Source organism: Mustela nivalis (assembly GCF_964662115.1).
Source record: "Mustela nivalis genome assembly, chromosome: 2".
Taxonomy (NCBI): Eukaryota; Metazoa; Chordata; class Mammalia; order Carnivora; family Mustelidae; genus Mustela; species Mustela nivalis.
Window position 1 is genome coordinate 101,251,865 of NC_139021.1, and position 17,703 is coordinate 101,269,567.

The following is a 17,703-nucleotide window of genomic DNA, read 5'->3' on the forward strand; positions in this document are numbered from 1 at the left end:
TTCCTGAGTCACACCCAATTCGCGGTCTCGAGGAGTAGGACCCTGGAGAACGAAGACTGATAAACCGGGTGAGGGTCAGGGCCCTGGCCTAGGGACATGGCAGGCCCCATCTACCAGTGCGACCAAGGTTACCTCAGGAGGCTGAGTAGCAGGAGGTGGTGGCCTCGCCTGTGCCTGACACACTGTGGGCTTACTGGCAGGGTTCGAGCCGGGACAACTCAGGATCCTGTGCAAGGCCCAGGGGGTGGCCCTGCAAACATGTGGCACATGAAGTGAATTTGCCACAGGTTTTTCAGCCAATTCTCACGAGCTTTCTGCCCAAATCGATATCAGTATCGATTTAGGCAGAGAGCTCGTGAGAATTGGCTGGCGTTGGGTGACTATTCAAACTGCACTGTCCCTCATGGCCTAGAGTGCTTTCTCGCTCAGTGCATGTTGCGGCCGTCTAGAAAACACGCCGAGAACACGCTGCCCACCTGAGGGCCCCTGCGCAGGGGAGCTTTCCAGGAGCACAGTTGAGGGACGGACTGTGGCCGGGCGTCAGCCTCTGACTCTTCAGCCCAGGGTGGCACCAATGGTTTGGGATGGCCTCAGTGGGGACATGAAAGTTTCTGAGGGTATTCCGCAGCTCTGAAAGGAACCATTTCCTCCTGGTTGACATGTGGACCCATGGGGTGTGACTCAGGGTTCCTCAACCAGAGGGTTCGATGGACAGGACCCTGGAAAAGGAAGGCTGAAAATCTAAGTGAGGGTGAGGGCCCTGGTCCCGTCTGCCTGAGCCAGGGAGGGTACCCCAGGAGGCTGAGTAGCAGGAGGCAGTGGCCTCACCAGCTCCTGACTCACTGAGGCCTTTCTCACAGGATTCAAGCTGCTTGGAACTTGGGATCCCAGGCCAGGCCGAGGGGGTGGCACTGCAGACTTGTAACACATGAAGCATGTTTGCTGGGTGTTTGCCGGCCACTTCACAGGAGCTTTCTGCCCAAATCCTTATCTCTTCACAGATGCATGATGAGAAGTAAGGTGTTTAATGACCTGACTACGCAGAGAAATGAGACTGCTAATCCACCGTGGAGGAAATGGAGGGCATGTCTGTAGTATAAGAGATTCCTTTGATCCAGCAAGCCCTGGTATGAAAGTCTGTGAAAAACGACAGCTGCCCAATCCAGGCAGAACTACTGGTAGTCCACAAAACTCAGGAATGAAATGTTGGATCACTCCACCAGATAAAGAATCATGACCAGCTGAGGTGCTTGTTCACAGTGAATGTAATGTAGAACGAGCAGCCAAAGTAGCAGATAGAATACCAGCTATGACCATGTGACCAGTTACAGAAATAAGGACTCTAATTCTTTTTTTCATAAGACTTTGTTCATTTGTTTCTTTGTTCAGAGTGCAAGTGGTGGGAGGGACAGCGGCAGAGGGAGAGAGAATCTCCAGCGATTCCATGCTGAGCATAGAGCCCCATGTGGTGCTCAATCTCACGACACTGACATCATGACCTGGGCCAAAACCAAGAGTCGGAAGCTTAACCAACTCAGCCACCCGGGCATTCCAGGACTCTAATTCTTACGAGAACTTCTTCCTTATTTTGTTATGAGTATTTTTGTGTTGACCCATCTGTTTTCTTCCTTCTCTTGGTCCCTTATCAGAGAATGTACAATGCACATTTGTGATGGTTAATTCTATGTGACAACTTATGTAGGTCAGAGGATCCAGATAGTTGATCAAATCCATGTCTGGATGTAACTGCAGAAGTATTTTTTAATATGTGATTTTCACTTAAATTTTGAGAAAAGCAGATTATGCTCTATAACGTGTGTGGGCCTCATCTAATCAGTTGAAGGTCTTAAAAGAAAAGATTGAGGTCCCCAGGTGTGAAGGAGTTCTGCCTCCAGGCAGGGATCAGACTCAAACTGTCACATCAGCTTGGTCTGCCACCAATCTGCCCAATCTGCAGAGTTCAAACATGCCAGCTTTCACAGTCAGCAAATTCTTTAAAATAAATCTCTCTCTTTCTCTGTCTCTGTCCTTATCTTTTTCTCTCTCAGTAAACACACACACATTCTACAACCCTACTACAGAAAATACTTCACATTTGTAAATAAGAAAATGATGAATAAGGAATGGAAGATGGGCATCATATTTACTCAGAAATTATTGGCATGTGCCTTGGCTATTAATTATAAAAATTCTACCTGAAGTCTCTAGTAAATTCTCAACAAGCACCTTCAAAGAAAGTATAGAAAAGGACTAGGCTATCTACCAAAACCCAGAAAAAAACCAAACACCAAAATGAAAATCCAGTAACTGCATGAAGTAGTAGGTAAAGTGATCGTAAGAATAAAATTAATCAAATAAGAAACATACACAACTGCAGCTAAGAAGGGACATATAGCCAGACATCAACAAAACATGAGCATGGGATTTGATTCTCCTGGAGGCAATGGAGCCAGGATGCTGGGTTTCTCCAAACTCTGAGCAGGCCATTCTGGGTTTGATCCTCTGGCAGAGAGCTACCCACTGAAGAACTAGGCGTGGTTTTCTTTCCTTCAGAGAATTGCTGACAGACCATCTGTCACACACTCAGCCTGAGCCTGAGCATAAAGAATAACAGTGTCAGGCACAATTGTGATTCTTAAGAATGACTCTCACCCCCAACCTAGTGCAGTATCCTCTCACAGAGAAGAACCTGGTTAGGAAGCTCGGAAGCCAGGCAACTCACATGGAATTAACACTGGGCCAGGGCGCATGGCTCTGGGGTCAGCTGTTCCGCAGACAGATTGGGAGATCTGACCAGCTCCTTGATCAGCGTTAAGAAGTGGGTCATATTGAGCAGGGTGGAGATGCGTAACAGAGAAATAAACGTGGACACCCGTGGCTGGCTGATACTCAATTTGGATGGCTCAGTGGTTTAAGGGCCTGACTCTTGATTTCAGCTCAGGTCAGGATCTCAGGGTCAGCTGGACTAACCAGCACTTAGTAGGGAGTTGGCTGGAGATTTTTTTTTCTCTCTCTCTCTCTCTTCTCCTCCCCCCTGTTGTACTTTCTATCACTCTCTACCAAATAAATATATAAATCTTCTTTTTTCATGTTTAACAATCTTTAATTCAAATGTGAAAGTTCAATACAAGCCATATGTAGAGCTTGGGACTTGTTCTTTTAAAAACAAGAATGGAGAAATGCAACAGAATGATCTTTCCACTTTTTCTTCAGAAACTTTCAAGGAAAGGATAGATCATAGGGCCATAAAGATCCATTTAGTCATACCCACTTTCTCTCCCTACCAATAGTTTTTCACCCATTCCATCATCTTAATACACATTCCCGAAGGAAGATTTACATTTCAGCTTGCTTACATAACCATTTAAAAATACTTAGCACCAGCTTGCTTCCTATAATGCCAAACAAATCAAATCATGAAACTACTTCAATATGCATTTCTTCTTTTTAAAACAAGGGGATACTTGTTTGTAGAAAGCAATACTTAGCCTACAGATACATTTCCCAGAAACAGCAGGTGCCATTTGAAGGCCTAGACACGCTCATGCTTTCAAAGTGGAATACCTAGCCTAATGTGCATAGAAGCATGAATGGCTAAGTTGAAGATCAATATTATAACTATTTTTTCGATTTATTTGAAGCACAGTAAAAAAAAAATTGGTACACTTTGGAAATTCAGTGGCACAAGGTACACTGCCATAACTTGAGGGACATTATACAGTTAAAAAAAAAGTAAATAAAAAGAAAAAATATTCCCATTTGAAACACTGCATTACATAATTTTACCTGCCCAAACAGACCATTTACAAATATTAGGTCAATAAACTGCTAACATCCATAAAAAGGTAGCTTTCTTACTAAAATGCAAGATTTTAAAAGATTGGTATCTAAACAAGAAAAGACAAAAACAAACTGGAATGAAAACCTAGGTATTACATCTAAAATCGGGGCTTTTTGTTTGGGCCTTCATACTCTTCTCTCCCTCTACCATATCCTGCTGGAGTTCCAGGCCCCATTCCTCTAGGACCCTGTCCACCCACAGGTCCCGCACCTCCCTGCCCAAAGCGCTCAATACGCATGTCGCTTCCCATCATGGAACCACTCATGGTTGCTGGTGGGACTCCAGGATTAGCTTCATAACCTATGCCACCTCCACCACCTAGAGGTGGAAATTTCTGGCCTCCTGAACCATAGGGATCTCCCATGTTCATTGCTCTTCCACCACCTATTCTCATGTCTCTTTCTCTTGGATCCATGTAGCCCATCCGGCTATAACTTTTCTCTCTTTGGCGTCTCATTTGTTCTTCCATTTCACGCTGACGAATCATCATCTCTTCTTCCCTTCTACATCGTTCTTCTTTTTGCCTTAGTTGCATTTCTTTACGTTTCTGCATTTCTTGATTGTGAAGTTCTTCCATGCGTCTTAATTCTTCCTGGCGTCTCATCAGATCTTGACGCAGAAGATTTGCCTGATGCTCATGATAGGCATCTTCCATTCCACTTTCCAATTTGTCTTTTGCATCTTTCATGTTTTTTTCAACTTGTTCCCTTTGCTGTTTTTCCATTTCATCCAGGGATTTCCAACGCTGAGAATATTCATACTCAAATGTGCCATGTTGGGCAAAACGAGGAGGTGTTTCTCTCTCCTTTTGATACATTGGATTCTTCTGTGCAAGTTGTTCAGGAAGGCCATCTTCATCATCTAATTGTTCAAGTGGTTCCACAATGACTGGACGAGGAGTTGTTGTCAGTAAGAAAACACCTTCACTGCATCTTTCAAAGGCTTTTCTTGCTGCTGGTTTAGAAGCAAATTCAACAATGCCTTTCCCCGTAGATCTCCCACGATCATCCACAATTACAACAGCCCTTTCAATAGGACCAAATTGGCTAAAGGCTTCTTCCAACAGTTCATTGGAAACGTAAGGTGAAAGATTTCAAACGGAGAGAGCGGCAGCGTGTGTGGCAAAACGAACCCGAAGCTGTCTACCTCTCATGGGTGTATCATCAAGTTCAGCTTTGGCAATTTCAGCCAATGCCCTAGATTCAAGTTTAATAAACCCAAATCCTTTGCCTTTATTGATAAAAACGTCTCCTGGTTCTTCATATTTAGCGAAAAGTCTTTTGAACTCATCCTCTGTGATATCAGCAGGTAGATTCCCAACAAACAACCGACAACGCTGAGTGTATGTAAGTTTTCTCTCCAGGCCTCCTCAAGAGAGACAAGTTGGCTTTAAATCCCTCTGAGTTGGAGATCTTCTCCTGGGCTGTGGCTGCCTGGCCCGCCAGGCGGGGGGCCCTGGTGGTGCTGCTGGTGATAGGGCAGGTGGTGCTGCCTACCTCCGCGGGGCTCCCCGCCGCCTCGGTGCGGCGGCTTGGGGTGGCCGCCAGGAGTGCTTAGGCCCGGGGCCACCGCCGGGCTTCGGCCCGCCTGGCATTTTGCCGCCCTCAGGGCCTCCGGGTCCTGGGCCCTGCTTAGGCCCGGGCCTGGGCCCCCTGTGGGTGGAGGCGGCGGGCCCCCAGTCTGAGGCGGGGTGGTGGGGACCCTGCTGCTCAGCAGCGCGGGCGGGGGCGCCCCCGGGGGGGCGGGGCAAGGTGACAGCGGGCGGCGGGGTCGGGGTGGGGCCCGCCCCGTAGGGGCCCAGGAGGTCAGAGGAGTGGGAGGCGGTGCCGAGCCGGAGGCCAGCGGAGCGCTGCCCACTCCGGGAGCCGGGCCGGGTCACTGAGGAATGACGGGCTTGGACGAGTCCTGTGGCAACCGCGGCTGCTGATGCGGCGGCTGATGCGGTAGCGGCTGAAGCGGCAGCGGCTGCTGTGGTGGCAGCTGTTGCTGATGCGGAGGCGGTGGCAGGATCGGGGGCTTGGGGCCACCCAGGCCAGGGCCGGGCCCCATGGGTCCGCGGTTCTGATTGAGGCCCATGCCCGGCGGCGGGGAGCGGAAGTCCTGGAAGCCGCTGCAGCCGCCGCCTCCTCCAGGCCGGTGGAAGCCGCCACCGCCACCGCCACCGCCACGGCTCCGGAACCGGTCCCGAGACATGTCTGTGATCAAGGGGCGGTGGAGGCAGAAGCGGAGAAGATGCTAAGGGCACGTGGAGGCCACCTTGCTTCGCACAAGATGGCGGATGACACAGGCCTTTTTTTTTTTTTTTTTTTTTTTAAGAATGATAAGAAAGGCTGCAGGGCTAAACAAAGTGAAAGGCCAGTGAGTCATCATGGCATCTCAGATTTCAAAATGATAATGAAGAAAGTGGAGGAAAACCCATCCTCCAAAACATGCCAAACTCCGGGGGGGAAAAAATCTGTTGCCTTTAAAAAATGTGCCCTTGGAAAATATTTCCAAGGACATCTTCTGTTACTCACTCATTGGGCTTCTTATGAATATTTATGGCACAGGTATGGAATGAATGCTGTTACATAGAGCATGAACATGGAAACAGGCAGAAGCCATGAACCCGGCATCAGAGAATGCATTGCTAAGGCAATTTCTGGTGCTTCAGGATTTCTTGTCAATTTGGCTGTGACTGTAATGGTATCTGTGGGGTGCTATATACTTATGGACACGGCTCAGGGGCCAAGCCGTGGACTACAGCTTATCTTCCCAGGTCTGTTTAGAGAGAGGGCCAGAGCTCAGTATTGTTAAGTAAATCGCACATTTTTATTAAAGCAATAATCTTTGAAGAGTTTAAGTACTATTTTCCATTTCAGATGTTATGTACCACCTGAAGGGACAGTCAGCACTTAACATCATGGGAAAACTGGGGGTGACCCATGGGTTTATGCTGTTGAATAAAGGTGCAAGCACCTCTAGGAGCTTGAGAAAAGCACACATTTGCTCAAAATAATTTTTTAAGTGAAACTGTATTAGGAACTAGTTTCAGTCCCTTTCTGGCTCACATTGGCCATTTTTAAAAAGGGGTAGAGGGAATGAAGCCACAGCACAGATTTATGCATTTCCACACCAGACCTGGGGAAACTCACGCTCTGCATTCTGTGTTCTCCAGAGAAGGACGAGCACCACTGTGATCCACAAAGCGTGACCACACAGCATTCCCATACTTTCATGTAACCAGTGGCGCAAGTGGAAACACAGGTGACCAGCCAGTCAGGCAAGTGACTGTAGTTGGGGTCGCTGGGGCCAGGGAGTTAGTCCGAGTCAAGTCAGCCCACGGAAGTGCTTTTATATATATATATTATTATTGTTTATTTTTCATTTATTTATTTTCAGCATAACAGTATCATTATTTTTTCACCACACCCATTGCTCCATACAATCCATGCCCTCTATAATACCCACCACCTGGTACCCCGACCAGTGCATTTTAAAGGAAACTTGCTGTAATGGGGTGTAAACATTGGCAGAGAGAGGAGCCCTGTAGACTTCCTGCTCCTGCCGCCTACAAATACCAATGACTATCTCACTGTCAAGGAAGAGCCATGCATCATCTGTTTTCTTGTAAATGGCAGAATTAGAATCTACGAGTGCCTTTGTGTAACAGAACAGGTCTTATCAACTTGACATTCAGCACAATCCAATGTCCTAGTATAGTCTGCTTCAGATTCACTTCAACTTGCTTGATCTTTTGAGGATCCAAGAAGCTAATTAGTACCATTTCATAAAAATTTCCTAAAGGGGGGTCAGGGCTCAGATGATTAAGTGTCAGACTCTGTATGATCTTCAGATCCTGGGACCCAGCCCTGTGTTGGCATCCCAGCTCAGTGGGAAGTCGGCTTCTCCCTCACCCTCTGCCTGCCCCCTTGTTTGTACTCTCTGTGTCTCTCTGAGTGTGTGTCTGTCTCTCTCTCAATTGAATAAATAAAATCTTAAAACAAAAACAAAAACAAAAAAAAAACCCTCCCAACATCATATCTGGGGAGGGACTGTCACTTCCTTGTCAATTAAAGATGACAATAACCCAAATTGTTGAAACTTTTGTGCATATCCCTCTCTGATCCTGGGATAATTTGGTAGGTTGTCTTCATCATGTTGATGGTTTCCTTTTTTGTGCGCCATACTTTTCAGTGCTCTGAGAACATGCACGTAAGCCCCTTTTTAAAATTCAATAGCTCCTCCTGGAATATTCTGGAGTGGATGACCACCACTCACACCTCACCAGCACATATGAGAGCACCTGTGATTCTGCTCCTTCCCCAGCATCATTTTTAGCTTAGCCAATCTGATGATTGAAACACATTATCCTATCCTCCAATGTGTGCTATTCACTCTGTCGATGGAAGACTCAGGTAGGAGGCAAAGTAGTTGCAACTTCACTAATCCTAGAAAGCTAAAAGGCTAGAGAGGATATGAGGCAGGAGCCTCCTCTGTGTAGTGAAAGGGACCACAAAAATCCTTCAGGTCTCACTGAACTGGCTTTATTTACAAAAATATTTATATTGGAAGCTAAATTCCTTCTCTAGATACTAACATAAATATTAAGAAGGTTTCATTGTAACTCTGGGAGGTATGCAAGTCGCTTTTATCTCTTCCTCAATAGCATGTCTAAGTAATGTACACTTACGATGTTTCATGGTAGTTCACTGTAACTTGAGCATGATACTGCAGAACACATACCTCCCACTCAACAGGACTGGGTTGGTCCCTGTTTTTTATTACTACAAAATGGCAGGTTTTCTCTAGCTCTATCAGTAGAATAACTCTTTCAAAAGGCCTGCTCTCTTCAGCCTGGCCCAGGTCCTGGTGAAGCATTTTCAAAAGCGATGGCTCTAACTCACAGTCAGAACCCATGGGCAGAGGCATGACATCATCACACAGGCAGCTTTCCGTGGTGTCAGTAGAACACTCCATACCGAAGACATTCTCAGAACTGAATCTACTTTCTAGACAGCACCGTGAATGTTGAGAAACTTGGGCTGCTGGGTAGCAGTTCGCTGCAAGCCTGGGAGAAATGTGAACTCATTTGGAAGCCCTTACCTACTTCCTCGGCTTTGTAAATTTTGAATAATCATTAATTTTCTAAGTACCTCTAGCTGAAGTTCGTGAAGATTAATTGAAATAAAACATCTTAAGATGTTTTCAAAATGTACATGGCTAAAGAAGCACAAAAGAAGTTTGAGTTTCTTTTGTACTAGGGTGATGCAAGGAAAGAACATATTATGTGGGGAGACTGGAGCTGCACACAGAGGACAAACGTTCCTGGAATTAAACAAAATTCCAAGGACAACTCCAGATTTTTTTGGTTCACCTCCCCATCCAATGTCCCTCAACTCATTTCTCCTCTCCATCTCTCCATGTCCTCCATGTTATTTGTTATGCTCCACAAATAAATGAAAGCACATAATTGACTCTCTCTGCTTGACTTATTTCACTCAGCATAATCTCTTCCAGTCCCGTCTATGGTGCTACAAAATTTGGGTATTCATCCTTTTTGATGGAGGCATCATACTCCATAGTGTATATGGACCGCATTTCCTTATTCATTCGTCCATTGAAGGGCATTTTGGTTCTTTCCATAGTTTGGCGACCGTGGCCATTGCTGCTATAAACATTGGGGTACAGATGGCCTTTCTTTTCACTCCATTTGTATCTTTGGGGTCAATACCCAGTGGTGCAATTGCAGGGTCAGAGGGAATTTCTATTTTTAATTTCTTGAACAATCTCCACACTGTTCTCCAAAGTGGCTGCACCAACTTGCATTCCCACCAACAGTGGAAGAGGGTTCCCCTTTCTCCACATCCTCTACAACACACGTTGCTTCCTGCCTTCCTAATTTTGGCCATTCTAACTGGTGTAAGGTGGTATCTCAACAGATTTTTAAAAGCTATGAAACTGATGGAACACAACTGGAGATCTCAAGGGGAACAGGTATTCTCTGAGCTTCGCGCAGGATGAAAGGCAAATTGACAAAGGTCTGTCTAGCACGGTGAGCGGGTAGCAGTGTCAGGCCTGGGTGGGTGGAGGGATGACAGAACTACAGGGCTAGCGGTGTAGAGGGGAGGTGGTCCGGCTACTTGTGTCCCTTACCTGCCCTCAAGGGCCCTTTGTGACCAGACCACAGCTCTGTGATGTGGGCATGAGGCTTGTGTCTGCATGGACACACCCAGAGCTCAGTTGCCAGAGGGCAGCAGTGCGATCGGTCACTAACTCTCAGGGCTCAGTTACCTGAGGGCAGCAGTGCGATTGGACATTAGTACTTTCTAGAGGGAAGAGATGGAGAATTATCTCTTCCCTCAGGAATTCCTTACTGATGGTTGGCTGAGCCCCAGTCCCACTCTCTGGGCGGTTAATGCCATCTTTGCCTTTGTGTGTGGACTGGGGCTCTTCGTATTTTTACTTTGCTACTTCCACCCTGATCCGTCCTCACCACAAGGCAAGAAACATAGGAAGAGTGGGAAGGTAAGGAACCCTTGGCCCAGACCCAACAGAGTGTAACTCGATCATCTTTTCTATTATTCTTTCCACTTTTCCAAGTCACTGGAAAGACCCCTGAAATGGGAAAGAATAGAATGGGTATTCTCAGGAGAGAGTAGACCACCCCATCCATCCAGGATAAGCCAGACCAGGCAAGGGTTAGAGGGACATGAGGTTTTCTCCCTGAAGATCTCGGGCCGGAGTCCAGGTGTGGTGGAGGGGTTCAGGGCAGCGTCCCAAACACAGTGACCGGTGGCCAAGAACTGGAGGTTAAGAGCTGCCTCTCTAGCGGAGGTCAGGCCCCTGAGCACTGGGTCATCTGCTGCTGGGGTGGGGGTCCCAGCCTCCCCGTGTTCTCTTATCTCAGTACCAATTGGAGCCACGGAGAAGGAGCAACAGAAGCAAAAAACATCAGACCGTGAAAGGTGAGTGTCCGCCACTCACCCCTGTGTGCCCCAGTTACACTGTGTCCCCCGCTCTGAAGGCCCAGTCCCACTGTCTCCAGGACACCAGGGCCTGAGACCATCCCTCAGGAAACAGAGCCCTGGGTGGGGGTCGGGAGCTCTGAGGAGGGAGAGTGAACCCGGAGGCTTCCCAGATTGTGCACCAGAGTGAAGCCCTGAGGGGCTGGAAACTGGTATTCCCTAACCAGGCGCTTCAGGGCCTGGACTGGGGGCGGGACCTCCCGCTCCCACTGTGGACAAGCTGTTCAACTCTGCTTAGATTCCTCTGGAGGCTACAGTAGTCCTTCCTCCCCCAGCAAGGTCATGAATGGGGAAGCACTTTGGAAAGACTAAGCGATCCCCATCATGAATCCTGTAGTCACCATGCGGGCATGTGGCCTGGGACAGTGCTATTTGGGGCTCCCGAGTTCAATCCCCCAAAGGTCTCCCCTAATGGGACATTGTACCCAGCCTCCCATAAGATCCCTGGACCCTGTCTTCTGCTGTGACCCGGTCACCTGTTTCCAGGTTTCAGAGAATTTCTGAAGAATCTAGAAGAGGTTCAGGACCTGTTCTCCTTTCTGGAAAGGTAAAGAATCTGCCCCTTCTCCCCTGGGTTGGCCTTCCTGAGTCTATGGTGTGACCCCTGGGCTGCAGGTAACAGCCTCTGGGGCTGTTTGTGGGGGCTGGGAGGAGCCATGGGGACAGACTGTGACCAAAGACTCAGGGTGAGGGACAGCAGGAGCATTGTGATGTGGGTGTGGGGCGTGGACGGCCGTGGGGACCGCTCCCGGACCCAACTGCTACAGCGGCAGCTCATGCCTCCTGTCTCCCACAGCCACCTGGAGAGGCTCTCTGACCAGGGGGGCTTTCACCAGTTCTTACATCAAGCAGCCCCTGGGCAGGTGCGCCGAGGGGAGCCAGCTGGAGCCCGTCAGCCATGCAGGGAGCCTCTGCAAGATGCTACTCCCGCTGTGGCCCCATCACCTGCCCTAACTCCACTGATGGGGTCTCCTCGGCCTCTGGCCTCCACCCTGCCAGCAGGACCAATGACCTCAATTTCCGTTGCTTCACACTCCTCCCTGACTACTTCCTGGCTAGTAGAGCCTTTCCTCCCCCCGGATGGCTTTCCAAACCAGCCACTTGCTCTTCCCCCTTCCCCGTCATGTCTCCCTCCTTCAGAGGCCTGCCCTGGGCCTCTGACAGCCTCCTTGGCCCCAGAGCGGCCAGACTCTCCTTTGACTCTCCCTCAGTGTGACTCAAGGGCACCCCTGCCGTGCCCCATCCCACAGAGCTCGGCTCCGCACATGCCTTGGTCAGCTGACAGGTCAGCTTCTCCTGTCCCAGCCATCTCGGGCCTGGGCCGCTCACACTGCCCCATTTCGGCCCTGTCCTGGTGGCAGGCAGCTGCCAATGCCTGGAACCTGTCCACCTCAACATGCTTGGAGTCCCGTCAAGCGCCTCTGTCCCATGGCCCACCAGAAGCCTTGTTCTGGGGAGACCCCCCACCCAGACAGGAAGAGACTAGGATCCCCCCTTCCATCAACCCAGACGTCCAGAAGCTTCTGGAGATACTCACTGCCAAGAGAAAAGAACTGAGGTCTTGGAGGGAGAAGGACAAGAAAGAAAGGTCAAAATACCAGCTGACCTCTTTCGGGAGAATGTTCAAGTCCCCAGGTGACGGGCAGGACACCATGGGCCGCCCGTCCTTCTGGAGCATGAGGGGCAAAGCAAAACAGCTGCTTGGTCCTGAGAAGCCCCCACGTCCCAAGATTCCAAGGGACAATTTAGAGCAGAAATGCCTCCAGCTCTTCTGGGGTCTCCCCTTTCTGCACAGCGAGTCCCTGGTGGCCACTGTCAGGGTGACCGATCCCTCATTGGAGTTCCCGTCTGTCATATTCAATGAGCTCTCTCATGCCTTGCCACTGCAGATTCAGGGCAACGTGGTTCCACACCTCTCCCTGACACATGACTTACATGACCCTTCAGCCAGGCCCCAACCCTTGACCTTGAGATTGTCCCAATCCCTGCCCCTTCCTCCATCTCAGCCCCAAACCCACCCTGTGACTCAGCCCCAGCCCCTCCCTCTGACTCAGCCCCAGCCCCTCCCTCTGACTCAGCCCCTTCCCCAGCCCATCCTTCTCACTCAGCCCCAGCTCCTCCCTCTGACTCAACCCCAGCCCCTCCCTCTGGACTGGCCCCTGCCCCAGCCCCTCCCTCTGACTCAGCCCCAGCCCCTCCCTCTGACTCAGCCTAAGACCCTCCCTCTGACCCAACCCAAGCCCCTCCCTCTGACTCAGCCCAAGCCCCTCCCTCTGACTCAGCCCCTGCCCCAGCCCCTCCCTCTGACTCAGCCCCTTCCACAGCCCCTCCCACTGACTCAGCCCCAGCTCCTCCCTCTGACTCAGCCCAAGCCCCTCCCTCTGACTCAGCCCAAGCCCCTCCCTCTGACTCAGCCCCTGCCCCAGCCCCTCCCTCTGACTCAGCCCCTTCCACAGCCCCTCCCACTGACTCAGCCCCAGCTCCTCCCTCTGACTCAGCCCAAGCCGCTACCTCTGATTCAGCCCAAGCCCCTCCCTCTAACTCAGCCCCAGCCCCTCCCTCTGACCCAACCCAAGCCCCTCCCTCTGACTCAGCCCAAGCCCCTCCCTCTGACTCAGCCCCAGCCCCTCCTTCTGACTCAGCCCCAGTCCCTCCCTCTGACTCAGCCTAAGCCCCTCCCTCTGACCCAACCCAAGCCCCTCCCTCTGACTCAGCCCAAGCCCCTCCCTCTGACTCAGCCCAAGCCCCTCCCTCTGACTCAGCCCCTGCCCCAGCCCCTCCCTCTGACTCAGCCCCTTCCACAGCCCCTCCATCTGACACAGCCCGAGCTCCTCCCTCTGACTCAGCCCAAGCCCCTCCCTCTGACCCAACCCAAGACCCTCCCTCTGACCCAACCCAAGCCCCTCCCTCTGACTCAGCCCAAGCCCCTCCCTCTGACTCAGTCCCATCTCAGGCCTCTAACTGAGCCCCAGACCCAGGCAGGCCTTGCACCCTCTGTCCCAGTTGGACTCTCGTCTCTGCCACCCGTGATCGGGAGGTGCCAGGTGTCTTGCCATGTAGCCCAGAAGACACCGTCTTACACGCCAACTGCTTTTCAAAACCTGGAATATCACTTTCTGGAGAAGCAACTAGAAAGGGGCAAGGTACCCCCTGTGATGAAAAGATCTCCGCAAGTCTTTAGCCAAGATCCTCCTGACCTTCCGCAGGGTGGCCAGGCCCCCGAGGGCCATGGGTCAGTCCCTGTCCTTCCTGGAGAATTGATCGACTCTGAGCTCTGGGAGCAACCGGATTGGCACCTTTGGAAGAGACTCATGAAGCAAGGAAGGGGCCCGTCCTGCAGGATCCAGCTATCCCTAGAGATACAGCCTCACCAAGAGTTCCAGAAGGTGCCCCAGGCACACAGCTGGCACAGTCCCAAGGCCAAGTCTGAGTCTACAAATGGAAGCTGCCAGGCCACACAGAAGACTGGGTCCAGGTACCCAGGAAGGACCGTGCCAAGAAAAAGACTGGGCAAGGATTCAAGGTCCAGTGCAGGGAGGATCCAGAAAGATCTACACAGGGGCTCAGCGAGCTCTCCAGAGAAGGCTCCAGGAAGAAATCGTGAGGAGTCAGACACAGACATGAAGCCCTCCACAAGCAGCACAGACGAGAAGCTCCTAGAGAAGGACCTGAGAGCCCATTTAAGGAAGTTGGGGCAGTTCAGAGAGGGTCAGATGCCTTTGGATGTTCATCCTTCATCCTTCCAGGCTTGCTGCCCACCACTCCTCGGACCTTCCCAGAAAGCCAACCCCTCACGGGAAACCTGGAAAGCCAGCGCTTTTTCCATCCTCAGTCCATATGCTCAGCGGATGCTAGAAGCACATATCAAAAGGCTCAGGGTGAAGCACCGTTGGGGCCTCCCCCTCAAGGTTCTCAAGACAATAAACCTCTTCAAGTTAAAGAAGGGCTTCCTCCTCTCCCAGTCCTTCCCTTCCCTCTCAGCCACCTGCATATCCAAGGCTGGCTTGGGCACCAAGTTCGTGGGAAATCCTTCTCAGCCCTATCAAGGAGAGGTGATGAAAGAGTCTTACCCCACTTGGGGGGGTCCCCTCGGTGCTCCCCAGCCTACGTGTGAGGAAATCCAGCAGGCTCTGGAAGGGACCTCACCTGGGGGTGGCCCTCTAGCTGGAGAGGGGCCCAGGTCACCTTCTCGGACCTTCACATACAGCTTTGTGGGCAGAATCTGGCACAGTGAGACTGTCTCTAGGACTCTTAGGAACAGCAGCTTGGAGTCAAGTCCAAGTCCAGCAATGGCCACAAAGGAGCTAAGGAGGGTGAATGGGGGCCGGGCCTCACGGGACATGACCATGCTAGAGCTCAACTTAGAGCACCAGAATCTGAGTGCCAAAGAGCCCGGGGAGGTGGGGGACTTCAAGGAGGCCCCTGCCTGGGGAGTCACCTTAGAACCCCGTGTGCTGGCCAACAACCAAGGCCTCCGTGGCAAGCTGAGAAGATCAGGGTCTGCAGAGAAAAGTGACAGTCCCTTGCAACGTACAAAGTTGGTCACCCGAGACCTCGAAGAGCTACGCCTTGAGGCACGGCGCAGGGGATCAGAGCCCCAGAAGTTGATGGAGTCAGAGAACCGGCTTCGTGATGCCACCCCCACCGTGTGCCTACAAGACTGTGAAACTGGGGTCCTCCTTCAAGACTGTCAGTCCAACATGTTCCTCGCTACTGACATCTTGGCTTCTCAGGGATCTCTGTCTAGCTTCCAGAGCAGGTCCAGTGAAGACACATCTACTTCTGAGGTGCTGCATGGCCCAAGATCCCGTGGTCAGAGCCCCCACAGGCAGCCAGGACCCCTGGGACTGGAGCACCAATGTAAGAGCCTGAGCAGTTCATGTGTCCCCCCCGTGGAGATAGAGAGCTCCACGAGGTCCCCCTCGAGAGAGCCCGCCAAGGAGTGGTCAGAAATGAAGCTCCTCCAGATCAGTGAGGTGAGACATCCAGTCCAGAGCAAGGAGTCAGGAGAGGCTTCGGGAAGCAAGGCCTGTGAGATCTTGCTGAAGAAAGCAGAGGCACCTCCGGAAAACTATTTCAGGAGAAGGATGACGCACTTGCTCCAGTGGTTCTTTCCCAGTAAAGGCAGAGGACTGGAAGATTCCCTTCAAAAGGGAAAGTATTCATCATGTCAGGGCCGGGGACAAGTCATGGGCAGGTCAGCCATGGACAGGGCTTCTGCCGAGGCTCAGATGGTCGTGAGAGCTGTGGAGCAAATCCTAGAGGAGAAAATGTTGCCCAACCAGGGACTCAGGGTCCCTAAGGTCGACTGGTGCAAAAAGGATCTCCAGGCTTCAGCAGACCCCAATGTCTGCTATCACAGGGTTCTCTCCTACCAAGAGCAGAGGAGAGTCATGAGGGAGACAGCCAGTCCACAGGGCACCCCCAGGGGCCACAACTATGCCAACAAGTCCGAGTGGATCGGGTGGCACTTCCCCACCAGGGTGCCAGAGTGCCCGAGCAGACCCTGCCAGAACGGGTCCCTGGTAGGGGGCCCTTCAGGCCGCACCCTACAGGCCCACTGCCCCAGGCGCTGCCTCCTTAAAAAAGACAGTTCACCTGGCCAGCCACTATGTGCTTCTCACGCCTTTCCTGGCAGAACAACTTTCCCCCAAGAAAAAACGAAGACAGTGGAGAGAAAAACTATTTGTTCTCACATTAGTACATCATCTATGGGCTAATGGCGTCTTCATGCCACAGTTACTTTGCTTCCCCAAAATAAATGTGATTTGTTTTTGTTTTTGTTTTTTCCCCCCTCAAGAGAGGTGCTGGCCTCTGTGTGTGTCTTGCTGCGGTGGGAGGGAAGGATCAGGGTCTGCTCTCCCCGAGGACCTGCTTTGGTTTCCAGAATGAATGGGGCCTTGGAGGATGGTTCATCTCGGGGTCCACCCCCGCCCCCTTCCTCCCTCTCCTTCAGTTTCCATGACAAGGTGAACAAGACCCAGACCAGGACCTCTCCTGCTTTCCATCCACCTGGAGCTTGTGTGGCTTTAGGGAGGGTTTGCGAGGCAGAAATCCCGCGGAGGCTTTAGGAAGACGGAATCCTAGGTCAGAGTGGGGCCCGCAGTTGGGAGACACAAGATTGGCCTTGAGGGCAGAGGTGAGAAATCCTGTCCCACTCCCCGCAGTCTCCTGTGGGGAATAGAGGAGGGCCACCCCCGGAGCCTTCTCACCCCAGGGAATCCCGTCTTTGCTCCCTTAGCCCCTCTTCTCACACTCAGATCCACAAGGGACAAGCTCGAACCCGGTACTGAGGGAGTGTGGGGCGTGCCACAGAGATCCCCAGGGTCCCACCTGCCCAGGCCCAGGGCACTGAAGGGGCCTGCCCACCAGCACCCCCTTCCCCTCTTGGGGGATTGAGGGAGTGTGGCTGTGGGCAGGGGCCCCTGTACTTAGGGTGGGACGCCAGGAAGGAGGCCAAGTGACAGAGTGTGCCCATGCCTGATGTGACGACTGAAGATCCTTGGTGTCCCACTGCCACCTATGGGCCCAGAGGGGAGAAGTTAGAGGCCCTGGGGCTGTCCCCACAGGGTCTGTGCCCCACTCCAGCTGCCAATCCCAGGGGTGAGGGGGTGAGTGTAGTGGGGTGGGGGTTGTACAGAAGCCACCTGAGCTCCCACACAGACGGCCAGGTGCCCAGAGGCAGCAAAGCCTTCAGGCAGAGAAGTGAATTTCTGCACAATTTGATAAGCTTGTAGGACTGGGGTGCCCAGACGGACTCGTGATCTGTGACCTTTACGTACACGTGTGGCCCAAAAATGGCTCCCAGGGGACTGGTGGGGACTCAGAGGCCAAGGGACTGGCCTGGCTCCTGGT

The 17,703-nt window shown here is 51.6% G+C and overlaps 1 protein-coding gene and 2 pseudogenes across 3 annotated transcripts; 2 read left to right on the top strand and 1 right to left on the bottom strand.

Moving 5' to 3' along the window:
• Nucleotides 1-3,078: 3,078 nt before the first annotated feature.
• LOC309854716 (splicing factor, proline- and glutamine-rich pseudogene) lies at nt 3,079-6,130 on the bottom strand (annotated as a pseudogene). The gene has a single exon. The product of its transcript is annotated as a splicing factor, proline- and glutamine-rich pseudogene (transcript).
• A 4,175-nt stretch (nt 6,131-10,305) lies between these two features.
• LOC309859316 (spermatogenesis-associated protein 31A6-like) lies at nt 10,306-13,413 on the top strand (the record flags this gene model as incomplete). The annotated part of the gene is made up of 5 exons (XM_082719974.1): nt 10,306-10,348; nt 10,731-10,788; nt 11,335-11,395; nt 11,645-13,351; nt 13,395-13,413. Exons 4-5 carry the CDS (start codon nt 11,811-11,813, stop codon nt 13,411-13,413), a joined length of 1,560 nt encoding a protein of 519 aa, XP_082576100.1. The 5' UTR covers nt 10,306-10,348; nt 10,731-10,788; nt 11,335-11,395; nt 11,645-11,810.
• LOC309859317 (spermatogenesis-associated protein 31E1-like) lies at nt 13,414-17,141 on the top strand (annotated as a pseudogene). Its single transcript has 2 exons — nt 13,414-16,373; nt 17,109-17,141. The product of its transcript is annotated as a spermatogenesis-associated protein 31E1-like (transcript).
• The last annotated feature ends 562 nt before the right edge of the window (nt 17,142-17,703 follow it).